General features: G+C 34.3%; 1 protein-coding gene across 5 annotated transcripts; it reads left to right on the plus strand.

Moving 5' to 3' along the window:
* Positions 1-4,712: 4,712 nt before the first annotated feature.
* On the plus strand, positions 4,713-12,645 carry LOC127850187 (uncharacterized). Of its 5 annotated transcripts, none has more exons than XM_052383015.1 (8): positions 4,713-4,970; positions 5,301-5,723; positions 7,074-7,418; positions 7,700-7,903; positions 8,250-8,320; positions 8,558-8,686; positions 9,252-9,395; positions 9,621-12,645. In XM_052383015.1, exons 1-8 carry the CDS (start codon positions 4,949-4,951, stop codon positions 9,663-9,665), a joined length of 1,383 nt encoding a protein of 460 aa, XP_052238975.1. In that variant the 5' UTR covers positions 4,713-4,948; the 3' UTR covers positions 9,666-12,645. The 5 variants fall into 5 exon arrangements, with proteins under 5 accessions (XP_052238975.1, XP_052238977.1, XP_052238978.1 ...); XM_052383017.1 differs by having other exon boundaries at positions 4,713-4,937; positions 7,074-7,403; XM_052383018.1 differs by having other exon boundaries at positions 4,714-4,951.
* Positions 12,646-19,188: the final 6,543 nt, after the last annotated feature.

Consider the following 19,188-nt stretch of genomic DNA (forward strand, 5'->3'; position numbering starts at 1 on the left):
TTTCCTCCTATATATCATAACTTCAACGAAATTTTGCGAATCTGCAACCATTTTTTATTTTTTTTGTCAATTTACCAAAACATGAAAAGATCTAAACCCATGTATGCCTAGCGTCTAGAAAAAAGGCCTTGGCATGATGCGGCGTCTCATCTGGGTCTGCGCTGTTTGCTTAAAGGAATTTCTGTAAGAAATATTCTAAATATAGAAATAAGTATACTAGACATCCCTTATTTTGGAAATAAATTGATCCGATTTAGAAGGATGGGAGAATCCAGTAGGCATAAATGGGTTATATAAGTCTATAACGTATGGAAGTATCCACCTTACCATAGGCACATTTTTTTCGGCGGAGCTGACTACGGCAGCTTTTCACCTTACGTGACCTGTGTTAGCGTCCAATAGAATTCAAATAAAACTTCCCGCGGCCAAGTGCAGATGAATACCCTTCATTGACTGCATTGGCTGATTTGAGAATACGACCAGAACATTGGAAACATGTCCGCGTCTTTGTAACACTGTTTTACTGCGTGTTTAGCATGAAACAATTTTATCTCTAATGAAAAGGCTTTATAGATAGAACAGTTTTACACTCAATCTCGACATCAATACAGTTTGTGCGTCCACCTTTTATTTTCAGAATATTTTCAGCGCGAGAACGTTTGCACTTAAAGGCTATGTTCTCATATTTAGTACAAACTTCCATATTTCTGTCAACATGTTAACATGTAAAAGTATAGAGAGCAGTGGAAGCGAAGACTAACTTTAATGCATTGCATTTCAACCCGCGAGGTATATCGGGTCAATTTGCGGCCACTGTGTGTGAATGTCAGAGTTTACATACATGTAATCTCTGCGTCTCTACCCTATGTGCTGATCGAAGTTCGCGACCAGGAAAATAATCGTTACATAATAAAGACGCTATAGCGTGAACTAGGTGAACTGGAATTTTCTTTAGACCAGACAGATGTTAAATGAAGATATCCAGCGATATAATATGGTATGTCAATAATAGATTCTTAATGTGTTTTCAACAATACTATGATAAATATTATTTTTAATTAATTTAACAAGAATTATTCCATCATATTGACTAATGAATTAAGCATGAGCGCGATGATTCTCGATACTGTTAATAATCAAATCAAATAGCAATGCCAGACAAACCACTAAAACAGGTTAGTTCGAAGAACGCGCGTATAAATATTTAAAATATGTACGGATACTTCGCGTGTGGCTGGTTGACTCGTATGTTTTAATTTCACTTCCATTCTTCTTTTGGTTTTCTGTTTTGTATCTATAGGTTTATGACCAGCAATATGTAATAATGTAAAATAAGCCGCGAAAACTCCCGCGTATCATCCCGTACTGCGTTTGATGCAGCTTAGAACTGCACAGAAAAAGACATTCGCTATCTTTGATCTCATTCATTGAACTCTACCTTTCATTAACTCCAACCACAATCAACGCCGTATATTTTTTTTAAAGATATTTCTTGTTCCCACTTACCTGACCGTGCAGGTCATCAACTCATTGATATTCCAGAATTAGTTTTCCATTATTTTTTACTTAATAAATCATATTTGTAAAATTAAACTATAATTGTCGAAATATGGAATGTTAAATAAAAATGTTGATAATGTCTGCAGGTCGTTGCATATCATAATTACAACGAAAAATAACTCGTGTATTTAGAAAAAAATTAGAATAATAACGCAACCCGACCTACTTAATCTAAGAGACGATTGTGGAAACAATTGAAAAAAGTACATAAATAAGAATTACTTGTCCAACCAATCTGGATCCTGTCATAAAAAGTACATAAGCTAAGTTGACGAAAACAAGTACATGTGTACATGTATGCGGATAAAGAGTCGTACGGCAAATAATCGCGTGATAAAAAGTGCGCATCTGACAAAATGATCAACATGTGCTATGCCGACAACATGGACGGATCTTCAAGGCCTATACAAAAGGCCACTGGAACTCGTAATTTATCAGTGAGCATTATTATGCAAATTTTTGCATAGGACCCCGCCACTGAAAGTCTGAAATCAACAACTTATTATTTTTTTATAATGTTTGTCATTTTTAAACATGAAGATTATTATTCACATTTGATTCAAAGTATCTCACCCAATATGGTTTAAGTTTAAACGTCCGATAAAAACTTTTTGTTAAGTGATCGGGAATTTAAATTTCAGCAATACATATATTGTTTACAATATACCAGAATAACTTCGTGGTACGCATTTGAAGTGACACAGAAACATTTCATTTTTTCTGTAAACCAGCTATACACAAATTAGTCATGTAGAAAATAACAAGAATTTGTATCAAATTAGAAACAAGAGCTGGCTCCATCGGAAGACATATGCCCCCGAAAACGCTTTTTCGAAACCTAAACACAGATTTCGAAACCTAAACGCGGACCATAAGTTCAAGGTAAAGGTCGAAGGGTCCAAATTTGTGTGCGTATGGAAAGGCCTTGTCCATATACACATACATACCAAATATGAAGGTTACATATGAAGCGACATCGAAGTTATGAACATTTTTCGAAACCTAAACGTAAAAGTGTGACGGACAGACGGACGGACGGACAGACAGACGGACAATGTGATGACTATATGCCTTCTTCGGGGGCATAACACAGAAAGTTACCAATCCTTCCTTATGTGGAAAGATTTTACCAACGAATATGGTGTCTACCGGTCTACCGTTCTATTAAAGTATACGTCAACTAAATAGAAACTTTGTTTGAAATACTTATTAATTGCATACCAATAATGAAGTACACTGCCGGGGATGATAACAAATGATTAAATAACAGTGCATGCCAATGGTAGTTCTAACGTGACATCTGCCGATAATTCATGGACAGGATATATGGGTTTATTTCAGTAGTGTGAGTGTCATCATATGATTCAGAACACGTGTTGCCTATGATATGATTAAACATAAATATTTTCCGATTGCCCTCCTTACTTGTTGTGCATGCATTCTTTGCGCATAAAACATGCAAGGACTTCAGTGCTGTAATTAGACGCTCTCCTTGCTCCCGATGACGATTGATATCGTTTATCTACACCGCGAGTACACCATCAATGATAACACCTTATAGATCAATACTCATATAATATATATGTAATATATTTTGACATTTAGCTCATTTTTTCATACCCGATTACCCGCATGATTTAATGATTATAAGCTGTTATCGTCATAACATAGAATTGTAACTTGGCATAGGCGCGTTACCCATATTTGTACTATCTTAGATTTATGTTCAGTCTATACTGGGGGACATATTGTTTTTGCCCTGTCTGTTTGATGGTTTGCTGGTTTGTTTGCGTCAAACTTTTACATTTGCCATAACTTTTGCAATATTGAAGATAGCAACTTGATATTTGGCATGCATGTGTACCTCATAGAGCTGCACATTTTGAGTGGTGAAAGGTTAAGGTCATCCTTCAAGGTCAAAGGTCAAATATATGGGGAGACATAGTGTTTCACAAACACATCTTGTTTATTTTATAGTTAATTGATTAGTACATTAGCCAATGAGTTTCGTCCTTTTACAAATACTAACATTTATCACACGCATGCGGGAATTTTCCAGCAAGCCGGATATAATGGGCGAGATGTGTATTATTTAGTGAACAAGTTATTCATAATACGTATTTTAATATTTTTCGACGATTTAGAAATAGACATGATGCATGGTTAATAACTTAAGCAACTGTTTCCCTAAATTCAATAATATTTTATGCAACATTATACAATCGATTTAGGCCTATTATCTCGATGATAATGCACATGTTATATTGTCTCGCTTCCTTAAGTATTGCTGTAGTTTTGTCCGTATACTGACTTGAACACTATGTCTATTTGCATGTCTTTATGTGCACTGGTTCTCAATCAAGTTACATCACAATTCTTGTTAAGAAGTCTTACACGATCTTCAGATAATCTATTTTGTGAATTTTTGATGTCGTCTTTGAAAATCGGCCGGACCGAATGATTCTGACTTAAATAAAATATTCCCATAAATCCTAGCGAATTGTTTACGAAAGGCCACTTTGCAAAGTTGGTATGTTTCAGGTTAACGGGGCGACGATCTGAGATCAGTTCTTGTCTGTATTTAAAGCTTCCAGGAACCCGCAATGCCTGTTTGGAATCTAAGAAATCTTTGACAACGATATTTTTTAACATTTAAAGTTTGAACATAGAACTTTTAATCGGGGCAGTTTTGTGGTGATCGGCAAACCATCGATAACGCTCCAGAACGTTTCGTCACCAAATGGTATTGACTCGTCCTGTTATGGAAAAATCCACCCAAGTTGATCGTGCATGATGCGGCATTGCCAAAAGACAGCTCCCCGAAGTTGACGATTGGAAGAGTTTTGTCTCAGGTATACACTATGGACTTATTCCATAAGAAGACTGTATTTAGACAAGTCAGCACCACATTCAGACAAGATAACAAGACGGTTTGACATAATACGACTGTGTTTTGACAAGACAACAACAAATATGGACAAGATATCACGACGGTTTGACATAATAAAACACCTCCTAAAGAAGACAGACATAAATGTAACAACGTAAGACGGCTATGGCGTTCCATAGGTTATCATGCAAGGCCACGAATACTTAGCCAAGCTCCGCCATTTGTTCCCTATCTTTTTATCGACAACTCGTTCACAAATTAAACATGTAAACATGCTTTGATATCATACACGGGTTACGTAATCCGATGGAATTCCAGTTTTAACGGTCCAACAATAAACACTCATTTCCTATCTAGAAGACACGTGACATTAAAATGTTTATATCTAAGCGTTGTAAAATCGAGTGTAACGACTAAACATTTATTTTGTAATTGGATATTAAACACATTAGACGCGCCTAAATGGGACATGGAGGTGATAGTAACAGTGAGTGTTAGATGGTTAGGCGCTTATTGCTAGGTTTGATTATTATCATGATGATTATAATGATAGTACTAATATTTAGAATAAAAATAATACAAATAATTATAATAAAAACAAAATGATAATTATAGCTATTATAATATAGTCGCTTTAGGTGTTTTACGTATTTAAAAGTTTATGTTGTTTGATTGTGTACATTTACAAAAATAGTATGGTAGTGAAATCCTTTATTTTATCATTTTAATCAAATCAAAGTTAATCGGTCTTCTCCTCTTACCTGTTTATATGTTTGTCAATTTACCTGATCAGACATATTTGGATACGATTTAAAGTTTTTTATGTGCTAAAATAGCATACTATTTTCAGCAATGACACAGCCTCCAAGGTTCGGGACCTATCATTCTACAGCTGCGGACGATGACCAAGGATCAAGCATGTCTTCCCGAAAGAAAGAATCGAGATTGAATCGATTCAAGAAACGCATGAACAAACAATTTAGACGCGATCGCACAATTAAATCTAAAACAGGTGCTAGCCCCGAAACTTGTACAGTTAAAGTGCACAATGTGAACCCTTGTCATTCGGAGGCAAAAGCGTCCTATACTACCCTGGATAATGGAATCATGGAAGCAGGTCATTATGTACAGTCGGAAGATCGTACTCGGGTACATACAGAATCACCGGAAGCGAATGTGTCGTCTGGCAGGAAGAATGGCGACAGCGGTGCTAAAAGCGATAAGAGTCCCGGCCTTCTGACGATAATTCGAAATAGCTTCAGACGTCTTAAAAGTAAGGACACACCGTTTTTCTAAACGTATCAGTTTGCTGTCGGGTGGTATCGATGTACCTATCACGTGTATCACAATAAAAACCGTACCTGGATATAATCATTAAGAAGTTTTAAGTTTGTTTGTGGTTACCTTTATTAGGGGTGCATGATGACATATATCTGTTTACTGAACATGGGTCAAATACTGCGACAAAAAGTTTTTTTCATACGTCGTTCCAACCATTTGACTGAAACCCAATAACCGACGATTTCTTTCCTTAAAAGTTCAATAAGCGTTCCAAATATCGTTAAAAAACAAAACTTACTGACACTGAAACCAATTATTAATTGAATGTAGTAAGTATGCATATACAAAACTGTACATGCGTGTGGTCACAAATCCAAAGTGTGTTGAGCGTAACGTATCGTTGAGAAATTAAATACTTATATTATATTTCATTACGTGGCTTGTAGAATTTGACCAAATGGCATCAACAAATCGTTGTACACTTGTTTTATCTGAATACAAAATCCAATCAGCATGCATTTGAAATTTAGAATACTACACGTATTTCTTTCGAGTAACGATGTTTAGAAGAAGGCATAATGTCTCAACCAAAAACAAGTTCATTTGTGGCCAACGTAGTAATAGTGATTTTAAAGTGGTTTTTTTATTTAAAGCTTTCTGTGTTTGGCATTGGTTTCCCAACGATGAACTTTTATTTTACGTGACCTAAAACCATTGATTTATTGCGTATGGATTGTTGAACACCAGGTAAAGTAAACATATTGGAGAAATTTGATATTTAACATGAATCCTTTTATTTAAGTTCTGATTAATGTGTATTTCCTGTCATCAACGTGTGACCTATATTTTACGATTGCGGATAATATTGCGACGTTCTAATATGTTCAGGTATCAGTTTAAACTCAATCCATAAGTAAACTACCCATGCATTCAAAAACTGTACCCGATTAAGGACGTGTGATATCAACAAATCGATATAAATATATCAAAATTTACACATGGGTATTAAAACTTAAACATTAAAGAAATTAATAGTAACATTGTTGACATTCTCGTTATCGTCAAACTCGCCATGTGTAATACATAATATCAAACACAAAGGACAACAAGAGTATAAAAGGCAACTTGTAAAAAAAGTTCTTATTAAAAAAGAATACCACAATTGAAATCTGTAAGCTTTTCCGTACATGATTTTCAAGTTTACTTTATTTCAATTACATACATGCTATTAAATACATTGCTTTCGTATGTGATATATTCATACTAAATATATTAAATATATTATACACGAATGCTATTTCATTATTGAAAGTTTGGGTCTTTGATTTTTTTCTTTCATAAGACAAACCAAAGCAGCCAGACAAAACGTTTAAACTTCAAAAGAATGAAAAGAACCGTCATGAAAACCCAACACCGCACTCGAAAACGCCGCAAGCAGAAAGTATACATCCGTTTATTGAAGATTCAACGAAGGAAGCTGATGATATCACAGACCTTTTCGAGAAAATCATTGAGTGGGTGCCAACTCGAAAACCGGACCGTTCACAGTTACGTTTAGATGGACTAGTGAAATGTAAACCGGCAAACTTTGATAAACTTTCGCCAACTTGCAGAGAATGGCCAGGTGTGAGAAGCGATTTATCTTCCGACGTTGAAACTGACGGGGATGGGGGTAAAAACATCACAGGTAACAAACTAATGTTCATTTGTATAAATAGTTGAAGAGTAAAGTGTTTCCTTTCATGTACACAAAACACGTGATTTTTAAAGAAAGTAAGCAGAAATACTTTATATGATGATGCCGTTGACATTAATATTTATTTATATTTTGTGAGATGAAAGATGTATGTATGATTAATATTGGTGTCACATTTGTAATATATTGTGGTTGTCGTATTATTTTGTTTCCTTCGATCCGACAATTCTGATCGCGATTCGTATGGTGGTAAATGTATTTTAATGTTTAAGATGGACCAACATTCCCGACGGTCGAGTTTAACGAGGTCATAAATGACGAATCGGACGGCGAAATCGCCGATCGAAATGACAGCCAACGTGCTTGGATTGACATCGCACATAGGCTTAGAGCCATCGGTGATTCTATTGTAAACAAACAATTGCTCAAGTCAGAATCAAAAGCGACCAGCTTCCGAGCCGAGCGTCGACTTTCAAGTAAGTGATAAGCTTTACATGGAATAACATGATTGACGGACGCACTTGATCACCTCATGTAGAATTTATGGTGTTTGCATATTTTTTATACGTAAATCTCGAAAGCAACGTAAACTGTGAAAATCTGATTTCATCATATAAAGTATTTTTATGTTTACATAAACTTTTAATGAGATTGTCTGAAGAGCTTTCTAACCATGAGATGCTTCTTAGCCATTAACACTAACATTAATCACTAAAAGTTAACTTTGTCATAATTTTGAATTGCCGGACAATTTACATCTTCCTCCAGAGACCAATAAAAATACAGTAATGTGGATAACTATTTAATAATTTCGTATATTAGGTTTGGAATTGGATATCATCAAAGAACTGCGAAACGTTGCTGACACTCATCCTATCTTCAGATCCGACCGGGTACGTAGTGCTTTATGTGACCTTTAGGTTTGTAAAAAGAACAGTTCACTTGTCCTAAACTGTATATAATTAATACACAGCTATTTCTCTATCTATTGCTCATGTTAGTTGCTTCGATGTCAAACAAAAGAATTATATATATATATATATAAGCGCATTTGCTGACTTTGAAGACTCAATCAATGTTTAAGCACATTATTTGTTCGCTTAAATCAAATACATCATCTGTCATCACAGGCCCAGCCAAATGTGGAATTACTATCGCTCATTGCCCGGGCCATACAAAGCTTGCTCAAGGCGCCCACTTACGATGAGTTCAAACAGGCTGTGAGTCGGGAACTGGCCGATACTGTTGGATGGGACCAGGTAAACACCATTTCTTCTGATTTGAGCCTCTTTCTGGGAAAACTGGGCTTACAGGTAATTTATGACATGTGCGTTCAATGTCGTCTAAAAACAAAAATATGTATAAGTGCAAACTCAGTACGAGACGAACTTGTTCTTTAAATCACTTGTGAATGTTCTTATTGGTGGCTTGTAACTGTTCAACGCTCATGTTCCACAAATCACCTCCAGATTGATACACTGTACGCATTGGTACAATATGCACGGAGAAATGTGCCTCGCCATGGGAAAACTGGCTTAATGCATACACATAATGTGTCGTCCCAGATTAGCCTGTGCGATCCGCACAGGCTTATCAGAGATAACATTTTTTCGCCTAAACTGGTTTCAATGAGTCCTAGGAGAGACTTCTTTTAAACGAAAAAAAAAACACAACGTAAAACCGGAAATTGTCGTCACCGTGTGCGTACTGAACAGGCTTATCAGGGATGATGCTGGACGCACATGCACTTCCCAGAGTTTTCCAGGCACATCTCATCTATGTATTGTGAGTACCATTTTAGACGCTGGTAATTTTGTGCTACAGGTGGCGTGGTACACTTACCTGGTCCAGACGTCCATGCTGGTGGTCAAATGTGGAATCTCGGCTGGCCAGTCCTTGAGAAGTTATTCCACCCGATTCTTCCGCTCAAACATTCAGCCGTGGATACGGGAAAGGCCAAATCGATGGGTAAGGGCATTAACGAATGCTTTCTTTCGTAAGCGGACTGTTTGATACCATAATCTATATTTAACATGTGCATGAAGTAAGATATTTCACAAAGGAATAGACTTAAACGATACAAATAATTGAGCGAAACTTACAAGTCCTTGCTATACTCGTTCCCATTGTAGCGCTAACTCAAATTACAGTTTTAGGAGATTTATGCTATATTGTTTTAACTTAAATTTTCAGGAATCAATATACGAAGAGACGTATATCGATACCCAACTTGACTAGAAAGCATACTTTGTGAATCCCGACTACAGTCACGGACTGAGAACCACGTTACAATGTTGACGGATCTCTCTTTCTATAACCAAGACGCAATACGAATAAAAATGTGCTTAGTATATCAAACGGACAGCCTGTGCTTTATAACAGGCATAATGAGAAAGGGACTATGAAATTGTGCGTTTGGACGTGCACGATCTTCGCGGTATAATGTGAGACACGGGAATCAATATGAAACATGCTAAAACATTGACAATGAAAGTGTTTGATATGGTGAACACACGCGTTGAAAACTACGTGGAAAAAGTTTTGGCACCGGGATAAAATGAATCAGTGAAATAACATGTAACGGTGCGACAGTGTATATGTACAAATGTTTAACAGTATAGTTTGGTACAAATTAATCATGATTAAGTGAAATGGCATTAGATGGTGCAAATGAATGTATGTATATATCGCGTGGCAGGGATTTATGTGCTGACAACATTGTAAGACGTTAAAATGGTGCACAAGGACCACAATATAGTAACATGGCTACTTATGATAATCACAAACATTACATTGCCTCCAACGACAACAATCATTTTTTTTTAAATTACATATCGGGCAATGTAGAGGATTTTCTTCAAATGTTAATGCTACGGGTATACTGCTTAATACTTTCTATTTTTATATTGTGAGGTATCAGTATCACCTGATTGTGCTAAAGCATAGATATTCTCACTGATGTGTCACCAAAAATTGGAAATACCATTTCTGACATTAACCCTTTGCATGTTGGGAAATTTGTCGTCTGCTTAAATGTCGTCTGCTGAATTTTTAAATTCGCATTTTTATTCGATTTTTTTCAAAGAATACTATCAGAATAGCAAACAGTTTGGATCCTGATGAGACGCCACGTTCTGTGGCGTCTCATCTGGATCCAAACTGTTTGCAAAAGCCTTCAAAATTCGGTTCCAGCACTGAAAGAGTTAAATATACAATTAGGTTATGCAAACACACAAGTAGTAGTTAATAAATCTACAATCTAAATGAACTGAAGATATGTATTCGATTTCGATCACATGCTACAAGTAATTGACAACGTTATAGCAGAGTAACAAAAACGGGATCCAAACACACCCTCTGTAAAATTCTGATCCAAGGAAATTTAGGCTATTATTGATTTAATTGATAACGATGATATGTTTCGCGTGTTGACTTAACTAATATAGATTTTGAATGAACATCATTTGATTCAGTGTCATAGGGCTCGAGACAAGGAAGATTGTCGTTTTTAAACATTTACTTCGCTTTCATGTTTATATTTAAGTTACATGAACGTAAAATATTAACCTCACTTTAAATCTATATTTAGCTTTAGCAAATTCTTGCGTGAAACATGTGCGCGCTGTAATGATAATCACCACGACAGCAAACATAGAAACCTGAGGTCAAAGAATTGTAGAGACAATCTCAATTAAGTGCACGTGACTTTCTTGGATCAATTCCTTTATCAAATGATGTATACTTTAACGAAACCTCATTAAATGCAAGCAGTCATATTATATCAGCATCGTTTAAACACCCATAGAAACCACAGTGACCGCTTTGTTGCCTTTGTAATAGAAAAGGCTAAAATCGCAGATACACAACATATACAACCGTGCTTAGTTATTCATTACAATTTTAATTATTTGTTCTTGTTAATGATGAAACACAATGACAAAATGTCAGTAACAACGTTGTTCAGTTTTTAACATGGTGTTTACATTGATGATGCAGCCACTAGGCTGGTAGGTGAGTTTTCAATTATTGCTTGCATGCAGAAATATAACCTGTATATATCAGGGTCTTCACCTGTGAGCAGTATTTTTAAATGCTTACATCGTGATGTTAAGACAGACCGTGATTTGTTCCGGCCAGTATATCTGTTAAGATAGTATGTATGATTCAACTATGTTTGTTTGTGATAAATAATGATATCAATCAAGTTTATATTGTCAACAACTGTATAAACTAATTAACATTATGCATGAAAGGGGGCAAATAAGAAACGTAGTTATTTAGAATTTAAATACTTGTCAAATAATACTTTGATACCATTAGTGAGTAATATTTTAAGGTAGTCAAAATTGAATCGTTGAACTTGCTGTTTACCTTTTAAGGACGATTTTGAGGAAAGTTCGGCTCCCCGTCTATAAAATAACATGTGTTTCACATCATCATTCACGATTGAAGTCTATTTTTAATATAGACATTGTATAAATAGTTTGTAGTATACATTAATGTTTGGCGCGTAATTATAATGCATATAAGTATTTCCGTTCTTGAATAAAAATCGATTGTGTTAGATTACGTGCTATTATGTTCCAAAAAGCCGAGATGTATTTTGATAATTGCTAATAATAACGTCTCCGCTTGAATTTGAAGGAATAAAAGTCTAAAACCTTGAAAAGGATTCTCGTTCAATGTATAGGATATTTGAACGTTTATCTTTATTATATATGTATGGTATTACATTCTAATTACTGTTCTTGTAAACTGTTCCAGGTGATAAGGGTTGCATAACTTTAAATGTCGTAAATTTATAAATGGTCTTAGAGGTTATAATACAACTGGCGAGATACAGAATTAGTACTTGAGCCTAGCTCTGGTAAAACGAGTCCGCACAGGCTAATATGGGACGACACTTTTCGCACATGCATTTCGTCCATTTTTCCACAGCGAGTCTTATTTGAGCTATTAAACTGCATTAATGTAAAAGGGATCACACAATTCTTTCAGCTATTCTTTATTATATGTAAGTTAAAATGAAAATGTGTATTATGCAAACAATTATCGTGTTTTCGAATTGATTATTTCTTGGAACAGTTTTATATGTGCTTTTACATGATCTCATTTATTATAGATTGCTCATTAAATGTGTAAATCTATGAGTTGAAAAATAATGCTGTTACATTTATGTTAATGTTACTGTATTCATTTCAATAAAACTATAAATATATTTGTGTCTATTACGTTTTGCTTGCCCTTCAGGGCTCGGGTTTTGAATTTTTTACATCGCATACCTACGCACAACCTCAACGTGTGTAAATATTATTTTCCTAAGCGGGTTGTTTGATATAAACGGATCCGAGTGGAAATACCAGTGAATGTTGTAAACATATACACTGTATTATGATATAATTCACACGTACAGCACTGTGTTATGCGACGTCATACCCTTCGGTGTTGCAAAATTGTGTGGAGCTGTTTCTTTGCTCATTTTTATAGTTAAATATGTTTTTAAATAAATTAATTACGCACGGCATAATCCATCTTACCATTTGCGCAAAGACGATGTTTCCACATACCAAACCGTGCAGACATTGTTTGGAACTTCAGAATGAGTTTTCGATTATTTGTGCCTTCTTCGATAGCATTCGAAAACATAAACTAAAAGTAACTTAATATTGAATGTTAAATAAAGATTGTGAAGATTTCATGACGTTGTATATACTTATTATAAAACAAAACAAAGCATGTATTGTTAAAAAGTTTTAAAAAAGTAAGACGTCCTAAAACGAGTTTTTTGAGACGACAGTGGGTATTATTCCAATTGAGCCTTTGAACGGAGGTTTCGACATTGCAATGCATACATATTAAATTGTTATAGATGCATATGTCCAGTACGAACAAATGCTCATGTATTTAAGATCATTATAAACTCTCGCCTATATTAAAGTATGGAACGCCTTGACTGTCTGATAATACCAAAACTTGTGATATTAAGTCAATCTGACTGTGCATGAATGCATGTAACCATTATATATAAATAAAAAAAAAAAATATATATATATATATATATATATATCCATAATCACAATATATCAATACATAATTTGAAAATATACAGATAGAGCATTAATATATAAAGATTTAATTTTCTTAAATATAGATTAAATGTAAAAATATACAGATACAAATATATTATACACAGATAATTTTCCATTCTATAAAGTATATAGGCATTACTTCTTTATATGAAGGCAAAAGATCTTTATATGAATGCCTGTAACCATTATTTATATGCATAATCACAATATATAAATACATAATTTGAATATATACAGATAAAGCATTAATATATACAGATAAAATTTTCTTATATATAGATAAAATGTAAAAATATACACTATAATACGAATGTATCATGCACAGATGATCTTCCTTTATATAAATACATTACTTCTATATATTTGAAGGCAAAAGATCCTTATATTTACATAAAACATTGAGAGATACAGATAAAATTGTATTATATATATGTATTATTATATCTCGATACATATATATTATGTATTTATATGAAGATATATGTATTTTAATATTTCTATGAAGTTTAGACATTAATATACGAAGCTATTCGTTATTTATGTATTGGTCACTCATCATTATATAAAGTGCTTTCATCATTATTATACTTCTGAAGAGTGAAATTTACAAGCCAAATATTTTTGCACGCACTCGAAAATCGCGCATTAGTCTACAACATGACAGACGACTGCGGTAGGAGTGTTTTACATTAAATTGATATACACCACTGTATCAAAATTTTATCAGTCAAAAAGGAGTTCATAACGGAGAAAATGATTGTAACAAACCATAACTATGATTATTTTTGTTATGCTTGTTAGTCATAAAATGCTGCAACCTTGAGGTATACATTAATAGCTAAAATGAGAAGGTCACATACAATGTAATGATATGGTTGGTAAATGTCAGTTCGGACGGGCGAAAAGGCATGTCTCTGGGGCGGAACATGCCAATCATAGATTGTGTGGCGTGTAAAAAAAACGAGTGTTTAATTATTAGAAAGGCAGATGCACACTTTATTTGCTACAAGAATTTTCGCTGAACGCCGGTGACGGTAAAACATAGTTTCGCTGAACACCGATGTCGTTTGTGCCCACCTTATCTCTTCAATGCGTTATATTTCTCTTATTATAAACAATTCTGAAATTTGGTGGGGTTGATGATGAAACGCTGAGAAAAAAATGCCGATTCAGAATTTTGCCAAGTAAGGTATTTGTGGCGACAGAACTGTTCGAACTTGAGAAAATACCCCCTAAAGACATATAATGTCCTGATTGTATTGGTTAAAAAATTAAGACACTATTAAAAGTTTCCGTCATACCTTTATAATGATTCTGACATCTTTAGATAGGATCTGACACGAGTTGTATTTTCATACTATATTTTATTGAACGAGTTCAGGAATTTTGTTAGTAAGCGAGCCTCGTTGACGAGTTTTACAAATTAAGGTATGACATTAAAACAAGTGTCAGATTTTTTATATCACATGCTTTAAAATGCATAAAAAATATTTACACAAAGACCTGCTTTACGTTTCTTAAAATATTAATTGTATAAATCAGTAAGATTCAACTGCACAGAAATAAATCCCATATGCTACTTGCTAGTTTTCCAATTCCGTGATACCATATATCCGGACTACTTTTAATGACGTCACATTGAACACAGAACATAAAATTTTTTTAACTTGAATGATTCAAAGTTGATTAAGGAATATTACTCTTGTCAATTGTTACTAGTGTTTGTACGAGTCACATGGCTTGCGCTATTTCATATCCGCCACTCGTGAGATACGTCATCACACAAGCCACTCGAATGGTACAAACACTTGAAACAATTGACTAGCGTAATATTCCGCATTATCACATATTCAGTGTTATGAAAACTAGCAAATAAAAACGCTTAAAGGTATATTGCACATGTTTATGATAAAAATATTCGTAATGGCTATATAATATGGGGAAGCAAGGTATATCATAATTATGATAAAAATAATGTGCAGGCGGAGTATGCTGAAATTGCACCTCTGTCATCATAAAAATGTTCATTCTCAATTTATATTGAACATGAAAATGTTACGTTGATAGCGCAAATGAAGGAAGTGCATTTGTAGCTTGAAGTATAGATTTTACTTCACCATAATAACCATAATTAAGTACAAAATATTATTTAAATTAATACTTGCGCTTTTGTAGATTTAATTAAGTCAATTAATATATCGGGACTAAATAAATTGCTTTGAAAATTGAAACATATTTTGGTATAATAGTCACGAAAACACTTTCTGCAAAGGGTTGAACGTCTATAAACAGGCCCCTTAAACTCCGCTTGGAAATAATAAAGCAGCTTGTAAGAATCAAGCAATCAATCGTGTTGTCATTCAGTTAATATCTGTTTAGCTGTCAAAAAGATGTCTATCCCGTGATTGTTTGACTTCCAGTTTTGAGGACATAACTCGTTGAGCCGTTGCGTCCGGATTTCTTCAACACTAATTTGAAGAGATGATAATACTGGCCTGTTGTCCAGGGACTCCATATCCTCATCAGACGAAGATTCTGTACGAGTGTTTGGAAGGATATCATCAACATGTGCTGATGGGTTGTCCATAATACCGGCCGTGTAAAGCCGCATTGGTGTTGAGTTCACTGTTCGTATTCGATGTTGATTCCATGCACCTTGCCAAGTGTTTAACCTTTCATTTATCTTTGAAATAAATACGTAATGAAGTGCAAACAAGTCTATTTCATTTAAAATGTCCAGCAGTCCATTCTCCTCTAAAAAGTAAAATAAGTCATAAAGATAACTAAAGACTCCGTCATACACGTCCCTCCTCAATCGTTCAATACGTTGATTGTGTGTAATTTATGGTTGCAGTCGATTTGCCATAAATAATTTGAAGCTGAAAAATTGTAAATGCGACGTCGTATCCGCCTTCTTTTTCGTGCACGAATTCCATCTTCGTCTAGGTGTTTCAGACACTGACGAAGCCTTAAACGCTGAACCTATATAAGAAATAATACTTTATGTTGGTTTTTTGCAAAAATGAATATGCTTTAATTTACTTCTCCATTTAGCCAAGTGGCTTAGAGACAATAGAAATTTCTAAGAAAAAACTCTATCAAAATTCATATTTGTAATATATTAAAGCGATAGCCGTTTCAGGTATGATGGTTTGGAATTAATCATACTGTACTCTAAAACAAGTCTTAACAATTTAATTAGTTTTCAATTGTTTGATAATACTTTTTTAGAATCTGCACAGACAAATGTATCTGTTTATTTATAGACTGTCTACTTAAATCAATCAACAATGTACCGGTCTATGTATACGCCTTCAATAATAAAAAAGATCTAGTTATACATAGTAAAATCATGGTACCTTTATTCCTTTTATAAGTAAAACTTTTTGCAGCATTTCTTCTTCACACCTAGGAAATTCAGTGATAATCGTGGCAACAACAATGTTTAGTTCTTCTTCATCAATTTCTGTAAATGCGGGCTTTGACAAGCGAAATTGACACATCTTCCGGTATAAGGTACTTTCAGAAATACCAAGCGCAATACTATTGTCCTTCACTGAATATCCGGCTTCGAACAATGTTTCAATCACACCCCAGGAAACCCGATACCTTGCGGGTCGTGTAATACCATAGGGGACAGTGCTGTGCATTTTAGCATGAACTTTCATAGGGTAAGTAAATTGGAAAAAATAAATTTTTCAAAGTCCAATTTGAAACAACTGTGTATTAAAATTGATAACAAAGGTATTGGCCTACATGTAGAAAAAATCCTGACAAATTTTCTTACAAAAAATGAGCGAAATGTGGCTCCCTGAAGTAGAAAATCGGGCAAAACGGGCCATGTTCAGGCATTTAGGGGAGAAAAAACTGCTTTAATTTGCAAGCCACTACCATTATTAAAGGATTTATACTAACTTTCACATGTCTGCCATAACCTCTCAGCAGGGTTTCTTCAGAAAACTATTTATTGTGGAGAAATTTGCGTTTTTAATGACCATGTTGGGGAATCATTGATGCATCAATGAATTTTGCGCAACACATACCTTTATGATCACAGGTGGAATGGAATATAAATTATTAAAAATGCATACTGTAATAAAGTGAGTATAGGTAAAATGTCTTCAACATTCAAACATATTATATCAATATGAGAGCTATTGTTACTCTAAAATCTATCACTGTCATTGCACAAAATCAAAGACTGCTTGTGATTGTAAATTTGTTACAGCAACTAGCTGTAATATGAGCTTTTATTAGTCCCATTTTGGTTGGCAACTTGCATTATTACATCTGCAAGTGGGATAGACAGGAAAAGTTGCTTTTGCACAGTGTTCCTTTTCATCCTCTTAATATATCACATGCATTTAGCAAACATGCTTAGTGTTTTCTGGCAGTGTGGTATTAATAACTTATCAAACTTCTTCTCAAGAAGGTCAGATATCTTTCGGTTATTATGGAAAATATGGTGGACGAACCAGTTATCGAACACATAGGGAATTACGTTTAAATTTAAACACTTAAAATAACAAAAAAATTGTGTTTTAACAAATAACTAAAAGATTAATCATTTAATAACTTATCTGTAAAGTTTTCCAGCAAATATCCTTCAAGAATTCATAATAATGATTTAACTTGTCTGTGAACAAGGTAAGTGTTATTCTTTTAATCAACTGTACTTTGTGTGGTTAAATGTATCAAATCTGTATCAACGTCATGTGTTGAAGTCTTGTTTGCGGCTATAAACTAGCAATGGCCAAACTTGTTAAATGGGGAGTAACAAGTCAGCTCATTGAAATTAAAATGTCAAAATCAATTATTATTTTGTTTTATAGACATTTTTTTCCAATGCCAGTCTGTGCTGACTTTAATGCTACTTAAATACGCTTAACAGTAAAATCACAGAAAACTTGGCAATCTAAACAAAATTAAGCGCAAGTTTAGCGACTTCATTTCAAATGAGTTTTTCTCATTATGACACTTGTCGAATTAGCACCAAAAGTCTCAGAACACGCCACATAAATATTTTACATAAAAACCCCATATACACTTATTAAGACATAATTTTTATGTACCTAACCAATTAATGTATGCGACAAAGCAGTCAAATCTTTCTTTATATTTTCCAAAATAGTGTTGGTAAAAAGAAATACAACTCGAGAATGTTGAAAAGGCACTACTGATCATATATAAGGCATTAAAAGTACAATTGAATGCATATGTGCCCACATAAACTTACTGTAGGCCTCTACAAAGCAAAGAAATTGCAACAAAATGGCTGAAAAAGAATTATAAAGTCGCTGCCCACATATGGTTTCCTGGTCTTTCCCAAATGGCATCAATGTTTTCCCAACATGGTCATTAAAAACGCAAATTTCTCCACAATAAACAGTTTTCTGGAGAAACCCTGCTGAGAGGTTATGGAAGACATGTGAAAGTTTGTATAAATCCTTTAATTATTGTAGTGGCTTGCAAATTAAAGCAGTTTGTTCTCCCCTAAATGCCTATACATGACCCGTTTTGCCCGAACGTCTACTTCAGGGAGCCACATTTCGCTCATTTGTGTAATACAATTTGTCAGGATTTTTTCTACATGTAGGCCAATACCTTTGTTATCAATGTTAATACACAGTTGTTTCAAATTGGACTTTGAAAAAATATTTTTTCCAATTTAC

The sequence above is a fragment of the Dreissena polymorpha genome, chromosome 11 (genome assembly GCF_020536995.1).
Source record: "Dreissena polymorpha isolate Duluth1 chromosome 11, UMN_Dpol_1.0, whole genome shotgun sequence".
NCBI classification, from domain to species: domain Eukaryota; kingdom Metazoa; phylum Mollusca; class Bivalvia; order Myida; family Dreissenidae; genus Dreissena; species Dreissena polymorpha.